Raw genomic sequence first — 15407 nt, forward strand, 5'->3', positions numbered from 1 at the left:
TAATACTCCATACTTATGTTTAGACATATTCCTCCTGATGTACCTTCACCCGGATAATTGTCTCCTGTTTCCTCAGAGTCTTTTTCTTAGATATTTGTCTGATTTTGCATCAGCTCCATATTCCAGTAATCCCTCATTTACTTCTCCGTTCATTGTGTACTATTTTTTCCTTCATTTTCCTTTGTAAACATTAAATAATTGAAACCATTGCTATGGATGGATGTAGGAGTGCGGCTGAATATCTTGCCAGGATTTCAGCTCAGCTTATTTTCTCTCCTCCATCCCACCACTGTGTCCAAGGCCCTGTATGGCCTTTTCCGATAGAGATGTTACAGAAAAAGAGAAATGACTGTCCTCAGCATACTGATGAGACCTGGCCTCCAAACTCCTAAGGACTGCTCCCAGCAACTTCATATAGATAGCATTGGGGATAAAAATTGCATAACTACCAGGGGCAGAGGTAGGACTGGAATCATGGCAACACAGTCCTTTCAGATACCATGGTCAAAATATGAATAATAATAATAATAATAATTTATTATTTATACCCCGCAGAGAATAATTTCTAATATTTCAATTTCTCTGGAATATAAACTTACACTAAACTCTTAAATACAAATAGATTAATAATAATTCTGCTGGTCTGAAAAAAGAAACCTTCAGTACAGCAAAATATGTTCCCGTTGTCTATGGTTATAAGGGAATAGCGGTTGATTTAAGAGGCATATATCAAACATTCTATTTTAGAAAAAGCAGTTAATTTTTCATTATGTGATACAGGAAATTTCTCATTTAATCTACCTGGAGGAAAGAAAAGGTTGCAACTTATTTCTTTCCAAAATTGTTGCCTTTAATTATATGTCTTGCAGATGAAAAACTGAATCTAGGGAAATGCAGTTCTACCTTGCTCTGATGTCTAACATTCCAGACATAAGTAAAGATGTGAGATCACAATCTAATCAGCAACAAATAGCTGCTCACAGCATACAGTAATCACTTACAGGTGCCTTTTGAATGCACAGCTATGTAACATTTATTAGCAGATTGCATACATATATGATAAAAACTAGCTGTGTCTTACAAGTGTGGCTTAATGATGACAAAGCAAAAACTTTTACAATGCCATTCTATGCATGACACCCTGTTCAGCCACAAGGCAGATTTAAACCCATTGAAATCCGTTCAAGTGTGCTAAACTCAGAACTAATGCAGGGGGGAAGGGCAAGGATTTATTCCATGCTATTTAGGGCCTCAATATATTGGGATTGAAAGTTTGGGGAGTGAATAAGCCAGCAGGCGTTGGAATCAGAATGTCTTCCATTCTGAAATCTGTCTGATACGCTCCATCCTTGGACCATGTAAAATATGAAATGAATGAATGAATGAATGAATCACAGGAGTCCCAGCTTTGTCCTCCAGTAGAGGGTGGCAGTCCAGGTGGGTTCAGGAGGAAAGGTGGGAAGCTGCCATTAATGCCACCACCACCAGCATCTGATACCTGAGGCAGTTGTCACACTCCATCTAATAGTAGCGCTGGCCCTGCCCAAGACATTATTCATCTCAGGGGTTTGGTAGGTTCCGAATTTGATGGTGCGATGGATGGTGATATTCATTTAAGCAAATATGAGTATAAATATGCTATGGGACAATTGGAGTCATCATAAACCAGCCATATAGCAGATTGGAAGTAGATGTGACCAAGAATGATTATATGTCAATTAGTTTAAGGAATGTCCTTATTTTAAAGAGTAATCTCTTATTTGCAAATATCAGAGCTGTACAGAACACATCAGATGTCTTTACTTGCATGCACTGCACTTCCGTAGAAATGTAAGGAATTTCAGTGGTTTCAGACACTATGGCTCAGATTTTTCATTGTTTTGGAAATCCCGAGCCAGTAACCCAAAGACGACTCCCTTTGGTCTGATTAAAGGAGACAGAACAGAAAAAATACCCCCCATTCCTCGCCTTACCTCTCTGTTTCTGAGTCCCCTGTTGTGAGAGGGGGCACCTGGGCTGGTGGGTTGTGGGAGCTGCCGTGCACATTGTGCCCTGGAGAAGCGTGGCTCACCGAGTGCGATGGGGGCAAGGAACCCGTAGCAGCTCCACTTTGACTGGCGTGGGTGTTGGAGAACAGGGCCGCTGCAAGGAGGGCAAAAACATTCCATATTAGGAGAGGCACGCACCTTCAGATTCCTCAAGTGAGGATCTTACTTCAGTCTTCGGCTGCGATTAGGAAGCTTCGCTTTCACTACACCAGGAGTTTTAAACATGAGCGTGGCTTGGGGGTTAGAGCGTCAGGCTATGGCCTAGGAGACCAGAGTTCAAATCCCCACTCAGCCATGAAGCTTGCTAGCTGACCTTGGGCCACCCAATTACTCTCGGCCCAACAACTGCCTCACAGGGTTGTTGTGGAGATAGAATGGGGAGCTAAAAGGTAAAGGACCTCTGGGCGGTTAAGTCCAGGCAACTTTGACTATGGGGTGTGGTGCTCATTTCTACTTTCAGACCAAGGGAGCCAGCGTTTGTCCACAGACAGCTTTCCGGGCAGTTTGGCCAGCAGGACTAAACCGCTTCTGGAGCAACGGCATCACCCTGACACAAACCAGAGCACATGGAAACGCCGTTTACCTTCCTGCCGCAGCAGTACCTATTTATTTACTTACACTGGTGTGCTTTCGAACTGCTAGGTTGGCAGGAGTTGGGACAGAGCAGTGGTAGTTCACCCCGTCATGGGGATTCGAACCGCCAACCTTCTGATCAGCAAGCCCAAGAGGCTTGATGGTTTAGACCCCAGCACCACCTGCATCCCACTAAAAATGGGGAGGAGAACTATGTAAGCCACCTTGAGCTCCTTGAAGAAAAAATGGGATACAAATGTAAATAATCACAACAGCAATGAGAATAGCAACAGCAGCAATAATAATAATATTCTCTCCATCTTGGCAAGTAAGCAGCATTATCACAATTAAAGGAGACGTCTAGCCAGGCCAAAGCAATGGCCCATGTCCTCCCCGCTATGAAGTCTTTTTGGAGGAGCAGACTGAAGTCTTGTGGATTAAAATGAGAGAGGAATTTAAAACCACCTTTGTCAGAAGTGGACTGGACTTATACAGGGGTCCAGGGATTCTCAAGTACTTATTTTCAGTAATCCTTAAAGACAGCTTTTATATAATCTTACGCAGGTGATATAATACACTAAAAAGGATTAAAAGTAGATATATCAGCATTTGAGATAATTGCTGCTGTCATCTGTGGGACACAGGCTAGATTGTGTTAGGATAATTACTGGAAATTGATATTAGAAAGTATTTGTGGGATAATAAGCTGTCCATAGCCTTTATCACTAACACTCTGCTTATTGGCATTGTTAAAAGAGCAAGGCATGTTTATCTGGTGGAAAATCAAATTAACAACTGCTACAATATGTATAGTAAAACTGGATGTCTGTAGTCACGCCTTCAGAAAAGGATAATAGGGAACAACATTTATGAGCAAACCAACAGCATTAAAATGAGTGTGAGAAACTGGCTGCCCCTTTGTAAAGATGTGTGGATATTTTTATGTCTTGGAATGTGACCCTAAAGGGTGAGCAGCAATGAGGTGCATTCTCTCTTTGCTAGTTCTGTAATGGACAGTGTATTTCATTGTGGTTTTAATAATAAAATATGAAACCATGACCATAAAGATCCAATCGGCATTCTCTGTAGAGATGATATTGCTAAGTTCACTAGGGGGGAGGGCTTTCACCAAGTGTGGGGGGCTCTCCAGATGTCTTGAACTCCCCCCAGCCCCAGCCAGCACTGCCATCCAAAGCCATCTGCAGGGCCTTGCCTGCCAAAGGTGGATGTAATGGAATTAAGCTACAATTCCTACAGCTGATGAACTGAGTATCTGCAGAGCCCTGCCGGATCAGGCGAGGGGTTGTTCTTGCCCAAAATTCTGCTTTCATCAGCAGCCAGATGTTTCTGGAAAGGCCACGACTAGGCATGAAAAAAATCAGTTCTCCACCAATGCTGAACTGGACAAGCATATTGACAAGGCAGCCACAGCAATGGCTCACCTCTCCAAGGATGTGCTCGATGAGATGCTGGCTTCAGGCATCATGCCTGTTGGCAGACCAACTCTGTGTTACAAAGATGTCTCTAACCAAGACATGAAGGTTGGCAACAGGCAACCTCTGTGCCTGCAGACAGGCATTCAAGTTATGCATTCATAGCAGTGACCAGAGGAGAAATAACGGCTGGGAGGAGCACAGAGAGAAGAAATGTCTTGGGACGTCTGCAGCAGCACAACCAGACACTTTCATCTGCCCCAGCTGCAACTAAACATGTCTCTACAGCCACAGCAGACACCGCAACCTTCCAACAGTTTGACTTCACCCCCAAAGGCACACTCCTCCATTGTCTCCCGAGACGGACGGACACCAGAGACCAGACCTGCACACAGAATTCCAGAACTGATAGAGCCATCCATCGTGGGGAATCCCTAGAGTACCAAGGGCAACTACATAAATGGTTACTGCAGAACTTAATTGTTTGCAAGGTTTATACGCATTTTACATATTATGGTGCTGGAGGAGACTCTTGAGAGTCCCATGGACTGCAAGAAGATCAAACCTATCCATTCTGAAGGAAATCAGCCCTGAGTGCTCACTGGAAGTACAGATCCTGAAGCTGAGGCTCCAATACTTTGGCCAGCTCATGAGAAGAGAAGAATCCTTGGAAAAGACCCTGATGTTGGGAAAGATGGAGGGCACTGGGAGAAGGGGACGTCAGAGGACAAGATGGTTGGACAGTGTTCTCGAAGCTACGAACATGAGTTTGACCAAACTGCGGGAGGCAGTGCAAGACAGGAGTGCCTGGCATGCTCTGGTCCATGGGGTCACGAAGAGTCGGACACGACTAAACGACTAAACAACAACAATTTTATTAATACATTAATGGCCTGTTTTATTCCATTTAATTGCTCCCATCTCTTCATTCTCATCCCAACAGCTCCTTTCCTGCACCTTCAGAAAATTTGAGGCCTATAGTGTTGTAATCTCTTCAAAAGAGAAACTAGCCATTTGGAAAGATAATAGCTCTCTGCTGTTTTCATCTTATCCTTATCCTTATCCTTCATCTTATCCTGTTTTTCATCTTACCAATGATGTTTATGCTGCAGCATTTAAATCAACAAAATACTTCTGCATTGAAGCTAAAATTATATATATATATATATAATATTTGTATTTAAATGGCAGTAACTGTGGCAGGAAGAATGATACTGTCTTTGTTCAGTTCCTCATCATAAAGAGGCAACACACACAATGCTGTTCACCTGAAACATGGCTACTCACATGCATTGTCTATATGAAGTTTCATATTTATACTTTCCAAAAGCTTTTAAGAAGAAATCATGTAGAGGTGACGGACGACGTCACCTTGCACACAATTAAGAAATGAGAGTTTGCATTCTGAAACTGCTTCCAAATCAAAGCTATTTTTTTTAAAAAAAAAAGTTTCTTCCAATCTTAGCACAGAAAGTACTCTGTAATTTAAAGAACATTTCTGAAATGGAGAATTGCCACCTTTCCTCCTGCAAACTACCAATAATGTCGTAATTTATTTCCATGGGTATATTATTCTTAAATTAGTTCTCTGTCAATCTTTTTCACATGAAAAAGAGACCTCATCTACCTCCTTTTAGAATAATCAAAAAAGTGCAAAAGTGTTGCCGCTTCCCCACTTAAATGTCTAAGCAGCCATAAAATGGGGCTTTCATAGGCCAAAAAATCCTGCTCTATCTGGGAGCCTTCCAGTTGTGCTTAAACAAATCAGGGTCAAAGTAAGGGGTCAGTTTGGGGGTTTTCAACTCAGAGCCGTGCTATGCATGATTACATTATACTGCATTACCTGCACAATTGTGTGTGTAGCTTTTTAAATAATAGATGCACAGAGCTCCTCCGATGTGGGCTGGGATCTTGGCGAGGGTGAAGAAGGTGGACCCTTTCCTTCCATTCTGAAGTACCAGTGAAAATCCCCCCACCAGGTGCCATTTGCCCTGGAAGGGAAGATGCTATGGGGACCATAATGACAATTGTCATTGCAATCTATTAAGATGGACTTTCCTTCCAAGAACAAGTGTTTCTATTCAACAACAGTGCATGAGGGCAGCTGAGCAAGTGTCTGCCAGAGCGGGGAGAGGGTAGGGTTGTTTTATTATTATTGTGCTATGCAATAATACACCACTCTTGGATCTGCCAATAAAGGGCGGTATATTAAGTGAATAAAATAAATAAATAAATAAATAAATGTATAAAAATCTGAGGATAAATATATTTATGCTGTTGTTTGATTAATCTATTTATCATGGATGAAGTTGACTAATCAACTCAAATATTTAACTATGACATGCAAATATAATTTGAATATCCTTTTAGTAAAAAACAGAAAAAGAAGACATTGTTGGTTACCTGGCCAAGTAACTCAGCAGTTAGGATTAATAATATATAAAAGTAGTATTTGTTCTTATATAGTTCACTAGCAGGACAAAAATATCCAAAGTTCCAATTTCCAGATTCACCCAGGAATACAGCTGTTCTATTCAAATCTATAGAACTGTTTAGGATCTTGTGGGCTATGAGTTTTAAATTGCATTGGCATAAATGACTATCAATATTTCCTTTTTACATAAGACAAGAACTCAGAAGGCAAACTACAATCTTCTGAACCAGATAAGAGCCGGCAATCTTTTGAATGGCAGCAATCTAATGTAATGACCTTCAGTTTTAGCAAGACAGATTTTAATCCAGACCCCACAATTTATTGCTTTGGGGATTCTGCTGGCTCTTAATCACAAAAGCAATAAGAGTTTCCAATATGTTCATCTGCCTCAGTTAATCAATTGTTCCAGCTGCCAATCACTAGAAATATCTGAAGGCAAACCTAAAGGATATCAGCCAGCCAAGGAAACAGCTGTGACCTCTTGGGACCAGGAAGGAGCTCCATCGTGAACTTCACCCTTTCCTCTGGCATCTCGGACATGTTCTATATTGTTTCACAGCAGGTTCACCATTATTGCTATGCATGCTAGCAGCATGTAGGAATTTGATTGGTGCTTTCCCCTCTCTTGTAGTTAGTTTTCAAAGTGATTGTGAGAGTCACAGCAGAGGCTATTCATGGGGATTAGAAAGAGCTGGCTAAGTAAAGCAGAGAGGGGTCCAATGAATCTTCAGCCAATGCATAATAACATTTTTCATGCGTCAGCTTCCTCACTATTATCAAGTTGTCCTGGGTGCATTGCATATCCCTCATTTGATTGTAGCCAATTTAGTCTGGCGCCAACAGGAGGGAAAGAAAACAAATGGTGTATGTATCAGTGAACCCAACATTTGATACTGAATTGCTCTTTGCCACCAGTTGCAATGACGGACAGGGTGTGCTTACTTTTAATAATTGCATATAAGGGGTAATTTAACCAAGTGCAGTTTTTCTCATTTTCATTATTCATTATTCATTAGCAGCGGCTCCTATTGTTATTGCCAAAGGATGGAAAGAAAAAGAAGCTCCAAGAATTATAGATTGGCAAAATAAACTTCAAGAGTTTGCTGAAATGGCACAGTTAACAAACAGTTTGAGAGGAAAGGTTAAAGAAGAATTTCTAAAAAAAAATGGGACAGGTACAAGAAATATGTTAGAAAATATACTGAGAACAAAATTTCTATGATAGCGTTTGAGTAAAAAAGGGGAAAAATCTGTTTGGATTTGCAGAAATCAGTTTCCTTAAGAAATGGGAGTGTCAAACGATATGTAAAAACAGAGATAGCATGGATTGAATATACACTCTGCGACAAAAAGAGGAGAGTATGCTGATGGAGATAACAGGAAGTCCAAAGATAAAATTTACTTTTTTTTCTTTCTTTTTTTCTCCTTTCCCTTTTTTTCTCTGGGAAAGGAGGATTAGAAATACGATACGAAAAATTGTAACAAACAAACATAAATGTATATGTGTATGTATATGTATGTATATGTATATGTATACAAGCATGAAGAACAATGTTCAGGTTTGGTGATGGGAAAAAATAAATAAATATCATTTTTTTAAAAAAGGGGGTAATTTAAGCAAGTGCAGTTTTTCTCAACCCTGTATAGTAATCTGCAGTGACCCAAATTACCTCCTCCATAGTCATTAAATATAAAGTAAAGGCAGTAAAAGGTAAAGGTAAAGGGACCCCTGACCATTAGGTCCAGTCGTGACCGACTCTGGGGTTGCGCGCTCATCTCGCGTTATTGGCTGAGGGAGCCGGCGTACAGCTTCCAGGTCATGTGGCCAGCATGACAAAGCCGCTTCTGGCAAACCAGAGCAGCACATGGAAACACCGTTTACCTTCCCGCTGTAGTGGTCCCTATTTATCTACTTGCACTTTGATGTGCTTTCGAACTGCTAGGTTGGCAGGAGCTGGGACTGAACAACGGGAGCTCACCCCGTCACAGGGATTCGAACCGCCGACCTTCTGATCGGCAAGCCCTAGGCTCAGTGGTTTAACCCACAGCACCACCTGGGTCCCAAAGTAAAGGCAGATTGCCATATTCCTTTGGAAGAAGGGCCATGAATCAGGGATAGAGCACATGCCCTGCCCATTGGAAGTCCCAGATTCAATCCCTGGCGTTTCCATGTAGGGCGAGGGTGGGAAAACCCTGTCAGTCGATGCCAATTAGTGCAGATAATAATGAGCCAGATAGATTAATGGCCTGGCTCAATATAAGGCAGCTTTCTAGGATTATCCTGAGAAGAACTCATGTCTCAGTCTAGTTTTTTTCATTTACCTTCTCTCATTTGTTATATCTCCCATCCTTATGGAAGTCTGTACATTCCTTTCCTAGGGACACTCCTTCGATGCCTGCCACATTCCTAATAAAATCACTGTTCTAAAACCACAGAAGGGAGGTGAATCCCTTTTCTTTCCTCCTCCAACAAACCTTAAAGGCATGTCTGTCAAGCATATATCCGCTCAGGAGGGGCTTCTATATCTGTAATTCCATCCATGTCTCTCAAAAAGAGAAAAACTTACAGCCTTAAAAATGTTTTCCCATAAGAGTGAAAGGGGTGCATGAAGCTTCATTTTTGGCTTTGAGGCCTGGATTAAACTGAATTAAGATGTTTCCCAAGGTGATACTGTAAACTCCCTTTGGTTCTTGTGGAAATTGCACTTAATTTTCTCCCTGCAAATTTAACACGGCTTTACAGTACTTTCCTTTTTCGAGATCATACTTGTATCCTTCATGAAACTTTAATACTGACTCCAGATTAAAATTGTTTTGCTTTTATTGTCAATTCATTTTTATTGTCCAATCCTTTGCTTTTATGGGCAACAAAATTATTTCCTGGAATCCTACCCTGTACATAACGTTTCTTTCACTTCCTCCTATACCATACCTGTGTAAATGTCATGCCCAGGTCCTGGAGATTGTCTGACGGTGCTTTCTGAAGTGCCCTGGGGAGATGCAGGAGGTTGGAGAGGCTGGATCATGAGACAGTCATTGAGAGTGTCCTGGTCAAGCTCTATACTTGAACGCAACTGAAATACAAGTGCAGAAAAGAGGAAAACCATGTGTTACAGAGAAACAACAAACACCATAATAACGAAACATAATAATATCATTATGTTTCAGTGATAACAAAATGAAATCAGAAGATTGCATTGCATTCCCTCCCATGTTTTAAAGACCAGGAGCGAGCAGGTGTATCTATACAAATGCATTTGCTGAGAAGGCATTTGCTGAGCAGTTTTCTGCTGCTCCCGAGAAGCGGACACGAAGCAATGGATTCAAACTTCAAGAAAGAAGATTCCACCTAAACATTAGGAAGAACTTCCTGACAGTAAGAGCTGTTCGGCAGTGGAATTTGCTACCAATGAGTGTGGTGGAGTCTCCTTCTTTGGAGGTCTTTAAGCAGAGGCTTGACAGGCATATGTCAAGAATGCTTTGATGGTGTTTCCTGCTTGGCAGGGGGTTGGACTGGATGGCCCTTGTGGTCTCTTCCAACTCTATGATTCTATGATTCTATGATTCAGTAAGAGCTGTTCGGCAGTGGAATTTGCTACCAAGGAGTGTGGTGGAGTCTCCTTCTTTGGAGGTCTTTAAGCAGAGGCTTGACAGGCATATGTCAAGAATGCTTTGATGGTGTTTCCTGCTTGGCAGGGGGTTGGACTGGATGACCCTTGTGGTCTTTTCCAAATCTATGATTCTATGAATGGTGAAAACTGCACATTGACGCTTAAGGCAGAATGACCTTGCAGTCTATCCAACTGGCTACGAACACAATTGTCAATTATATAAACAGGCATAACCGGCTGCTGTAACAAGTCATTCAAGAATTTATAGGGACAAGCACGTGTTGTAAAGTATCAAAAAGGACTTAGTCCAACATACAGTAAATGCAATGTCCACAGTCATAAGTCGGAGTTCATATATCATAGTTCATAGAGGGTATCCATATGGAGTATCTACAATGGGTATCTACAATGCATCATCTGTAGTCAGACCTTTATATGTACAGTGGTACCTCGGTTTATGAACACAATTGGTTCCAGAAGTCTGTTCATAAACTGAAGCGTTCATAAACTGAAGCAAACTTTCCCATTGAAAGTAATGGAAAGTGGATTAATCTGTTCCAGATGGTCTGTGGAGTACTTAAAGTGAAGCGTTTATAAACTGAAGCGAACTTTCCCATTGAAAGTAATGGAAAGTGGATTAATCCGGTCCAGACGGGTCCGTGGAGTACTCAACCTGAAGCGTACTTAACCTGAAGCATGGGTGTAATTGGTTCCGGAAGTCTGTTCATAAACTGAAGCGAACTTTCCCATTGAAAGTAATGGAAAGTGAATTAATCCGTTCCGGATGGGTCCACTGCATTCGTAAACCGAAAATTCGTAACCAAGGTGTTCATAAACCGAGGTTCCACTGTACTTGAGCTTTTTCTGACAATAGGAGCATTATTTGGTGTTACACCTGGAGATTTTAGTTTATACTCCGTCCTTGAAAGCTACAAGCTTACTGAAGAAGCCAACTGTGGCGAAACAAGGTATATAACCTACGAACCTTGTCTTCACCTGTGGATATTCCTATGCCACGCCCAACCTTCATTCGGACGCATTGTTGCCACCTACCTTGACATTGGTAAACACCTTATTTTGTGGAACTCAAGTATTTACATCTATTTTGATTTCTCTCCATATGGATACCCTCTATGAACTATGATATATGCACTCTGACTTATGACTGTGGACATTGCATTTATGTTGGACTTATGAATTCTTGAATGACTCGTTACAGCAGCCGTTTACACCTGTTTATATAATTGTCTATCCAACTGGAACAAATTGTCAGAGTATCCCGGTAAAGGGGTCTGGGGGAAAGTTTTGTCTAAAGGCCAAGATGGTGGCTGATGGACCACAGAACTCCCCAAAAGAGCATCCCAGGGAGTTCTCCCTACTTGATCTGCATCCTAAGTGGGAGCCTTTAACCCGGAATTGGCTCTGGTGAAGAAATCAACCAGAAATTGGGTTGGTTGAGTCCGTATGCATCCCCAATGTCTATGCCAAAGCCTTCTGACATCTGTAATCAATAAAGTTGTGGCTATGTCCTGTCTTGATAGCTGCTCTCACACCCTGGTCCCCATTTTGCTAAGAAGCAAAACCAGAAATAGGTATGATGAGTTCTTGTATCTTTTCTCGTTTCTGCCTCCTGCGTCTCCCATCTCCAGGACCCAGATGTTTCTCATGCTGTAACCATGAACTCCACTCTGCATTGCTTAACAGCTATTACTGCTATTATCCATGTATATTTCTAAGGTCAAAGGCATCTACATTTCCCCCATCCAGATTCTTAGAATAAGTAGTGAAAGTGGCACTAATTGCCATGAAACATTGTTCAAAAACAATTAACCTTCCCAAGAAAGATTTCAAGGCTACATTATTTATCCTGTGTTTATATTTATCTTTAGAAAGGTTCCTGTACAGCTCAGCTTGCCAGCAATGTATCTATTACTACTACTACTACTACTACTACTACTACTACTACTACTACTATGGTACTACTACTGTATGGAGCTGATCTCTCTCCTTTATAGGCATCCCAACTATGTGTAATTGGATTCAGAATATGGGGGAAAGGAGGGATAATAAAGAGTAAAGCAAAGTGGGGTTTGAGTTTTTGCATTTTTTTAGGAACCTGAATGGAATCTTTGAAATGCTGGTTGGGAATACACACACAAAATAGGTTTCTCAAGTCACATGCAGGCTGTGAAAAAGACAGATGTGGTTCCCTAAGTGCATGTATTTTAAGGGCAAATGGAGAAAAGTACATGGGCATATACTGCCTTTTTTGTGGCTCATGTATTTTGAACCTGAGTGTACACATAGTGCTTGATTACAAAAAGTGAAGTGAGAATTGCCCAAATGGAACAGAAAGGGATCACACACAGTATTGTTCAACTAAAAATGTTACATGAAAATGTGAATAGCGGTAATAAACATAACAAACATCCAGCGATCCACCCTATCACATTGTTTGCAAAATAAATGACACGTTTGTGGTGCTGAGGGTAGGAAAAGTTGCTTGGAATGAGAAATGCAGGGGGAAATAACCCCTCTACCCTATAACTTGAAGTGAAGTCAAATGGGCCTTAGAAAGCATTGCTAATAACAAGGCCAGTGGAAGTGATGATATTCCAGCTGAACTATTTAAAAGATGATGCTGTTAAGGTGCTACACCCAATATGCCAGCAAGTTTGGAAAACTCAGCAATGGCCAGAGGATTGGAGAAGATCAGTCTACATCCCAATTCCAAAGAAGGGCAGTGCCAAAGAATGCTCCAACTACCGCACAATTGCGCTCATTTCACACGCTAGCAAGGTTATGCTTAAAATTCTACAAGGCAGGCTTAGGCAGTATGTGGACCGAGAACTCCCAGAAGTGCAAGCTGGATTTCGAAAGGGCAGAGGAACCAGAGACCAAATAGCAAACATGCGCTGGATTATGGAGAAAGCTAGAGAGTTCCAGAAAAACGTCTACTTCTGTTTCATTGACTATGCAAAAGCCTTTGACTGTGTCGACCACAGCAAACTATGGCAAGTTCTTAAAGAAATGGGAGTGCCTGATCACCTCATCTGTCTCCTGAGAAATCTCTATGTGGGACAAGAAGCTACAGTTAGAACTGGATATGGAACAACTGATTGGTTCAAAATTGGGAAAGGAGTACGACAAGGTTGTATATTGTCTCCCTGCTTATTTAACTTATATGCAGAATTCATCATGCGAAAGGCTGGACTAGATGAATCCCAAGCCGGAATTAAGATTGCCGGAAGAAATATCAACAACCTCAGATATGCAGATGACACAACCTTGATGGCAGAAAGCGAGGAGGAATTAAAGAACCTTTTAATGAGGGTGAAAGCGGAGAGCGCAAAATATGGTCTGAAGCTCAACATCAAAAAAACCAAGATCATGGCCACTGGTCCCATCACCTCCTGGCAAATAGAAGGGGAAGAAATGGAGGCAGTGAGAGATTTTACTTTCTTGGGCTCCTTGATCACTGCAGATGGTGACAGCAGTCACGAAATTAAAAGACGCCTGCTTCTTGGGAGAAAAGCAATGACAAACCTAGACAGCATCTTAAAAAGCAGAGACATCACTTTGCCGACAAAGGTCCGTACAGTTAAAGCTATGGTTTTCCCAGTAGTGATGTATGGAAGTGAGAGCTGGACCATAAAGAAGGCTGATCGTCGAAGAATTGATGCTTTTGAATTATGGTGCTGGAGGAGACTCTTGAGAGTCCCATGGACTGCTAGAAGATCAAACTTATCCATTCTTAAGGAAATCAGCCCTGAGTGCTCCCTGGAAGGACAGATCGTGAAGCTGAGGCTCCAATACTTTGGCCACCTCATGAGAAGAGAAGAATCCTTGGAAAAGACCCTGATGTTGGGAAAGATTGAGGGCACTAGGAGAAGGGGACGACAGAGGACAAGATGGTTGGACAGTGTTCTCGAAGCTACGAACATGAGTTTGACCAAACTGCGGGAGGCAGTGGAAGACAGGAGTGCCTGGCGTGCTCTGGTCCATGGGGTCACGAAGAGTCGGACACGACTAAACGACTAAACAACAACAACCCTATAACTTCTCTGCCCCAAATCTCTCCTTCCCTAATCCGGCTTTTATTACACTTGCAACATTTAGTTAGACCTGGAAACTAAACAGTGCCCTGGTTAACTGAACTCTGTCCATGCTCATCCTTGTTTGTTGTGATTTTACAGTTGTAATACTGTCTTTGATTCATGAATATGAAGTCAGATATTCTGTGTTCCTAGATGAAAAATAATCCATCCTACAGATATGCCCTGTGACCAAAATCTAGCCCAATTTGTGCCCATGGAAATATGTTCCACAATGCACTACCTGTTAAGTGATATATTAACCCAGCCATCAATCCTGAAATCTATCGCGAAATAATATTGGGGGGAAACTAGGTATTAAGAGTGCTAGCATAAATCATATGCCCCAGGTTCCCAGTGGTCCTTCAAAGTACGCTTCACGCAGAGTTTATAGAAAAACAAAATACGCAAACAGAAGTTGACTTGGCTAAAATACACCACCAAGAGTTTAAAGATTTTCCCCAACCTAGTGTCAGGAGTAGGGGCAGGAGTCAGGCTCTGGGGCCTGTAGTGCTTTGCAGGACTGGGGCCTGCCTCAGCTTGTGCTGGAGAAGCAGGGAGTGGCCACACAGGTGAAGACCTCAGCTTGTGCTGGAGAGGCAAGGAGTAGTCACCCAGGTGAGGCCACTTGAGATCTCACTGCACCTGGTGGCAGGAGCTGGGAGGGATAAAAGCCCAGCATTTCCCTTCAGCTCTTTGCCACAGCAACGCTATCCTTGCCTGGTTGCATCTGGCTTCCTGTTCCTTGGACCTTCGCCTTGCTTCTTGTTCCTTGATCCTTCGCCTTGCTCCTGGGACCCTTGCTCTGCCTTTGCCTTGCTCCTCGACCCTTGGACCTTCGCCTTGCTTCTTGTTCCTTGGACCTTCGCCTTGCTTCTTGTTCCTTGATCCTTCGCCGTGCTCCTTGCTCCTGGGACCCTTGCTTTGCCTTCGCCTTGCTCCTCGACCCTTGGACCTTCGCCTTGCTTCTTGTTCCTTGGACCTTCGCCTTGCTTCTTGTTCCTTGAGCCTTCGCCTTGCTTCTTGCCCCGTGGACCTTCGTCTCTGCCTTGCTCCTTGACCCTGCAACTGCCTGCTGCTGGACCCTCAGCCCTGCACCTGTTCCTGCTTCTTCACCACCATCTTGCCTCTGGTCCTGACGCCCGCCGACCGGACCGTGACACCTAGTATGAAACCCCTGACTAGCAGTATACCTGTTTAAAGTATACAGAAGG

At 42.4% G+C, this 15407-nt stretch overlaps 1 protein-coding gene across 5 annotated transcripts in view; it reads right to left on the minus strand.

Moving 5' to 3' along the window:
- GLIS3 (GLIS family zinc finger 3) overlaps positions 1-15407 on the minus strand; it is a 160066-nt gene that overhangs the window by 20468 nt on the left and 124191 nt on the right. For all 5 annotated transcript variants that reach the window (XM_060269160.2, XM_088658858.1, XM_060269161.2 and 2 more), the window contains exons 7-8: positions 9421-9562; positions 1974-2142 (exon numbers count right to left, since the gene is read on the minus strand). In XM_060269160.2, coding sequence (XP_060125143.2) covers positions 1974-2142; positions 9421-9562 — 311 coding nt within the window. The remainder of the gene's footprint in view (positions 1-1973; positions 2143-9420; positions 9563-15407) is intronic.

Source organism: Zootoca vivipara, chromosome 15 (genome assembly GCF_965207765.1).
Source record: "Zootoca vivipara chromosome 15, rZooViv2.hap1.1, whole genome shotgun sequence".
Taxonomy (NCBI): Eukaryota; Metazoa; Chordata; class Lepidosauria; order Squamata; family Lacertidae; genus Zootoca; species Zootoca vivipara.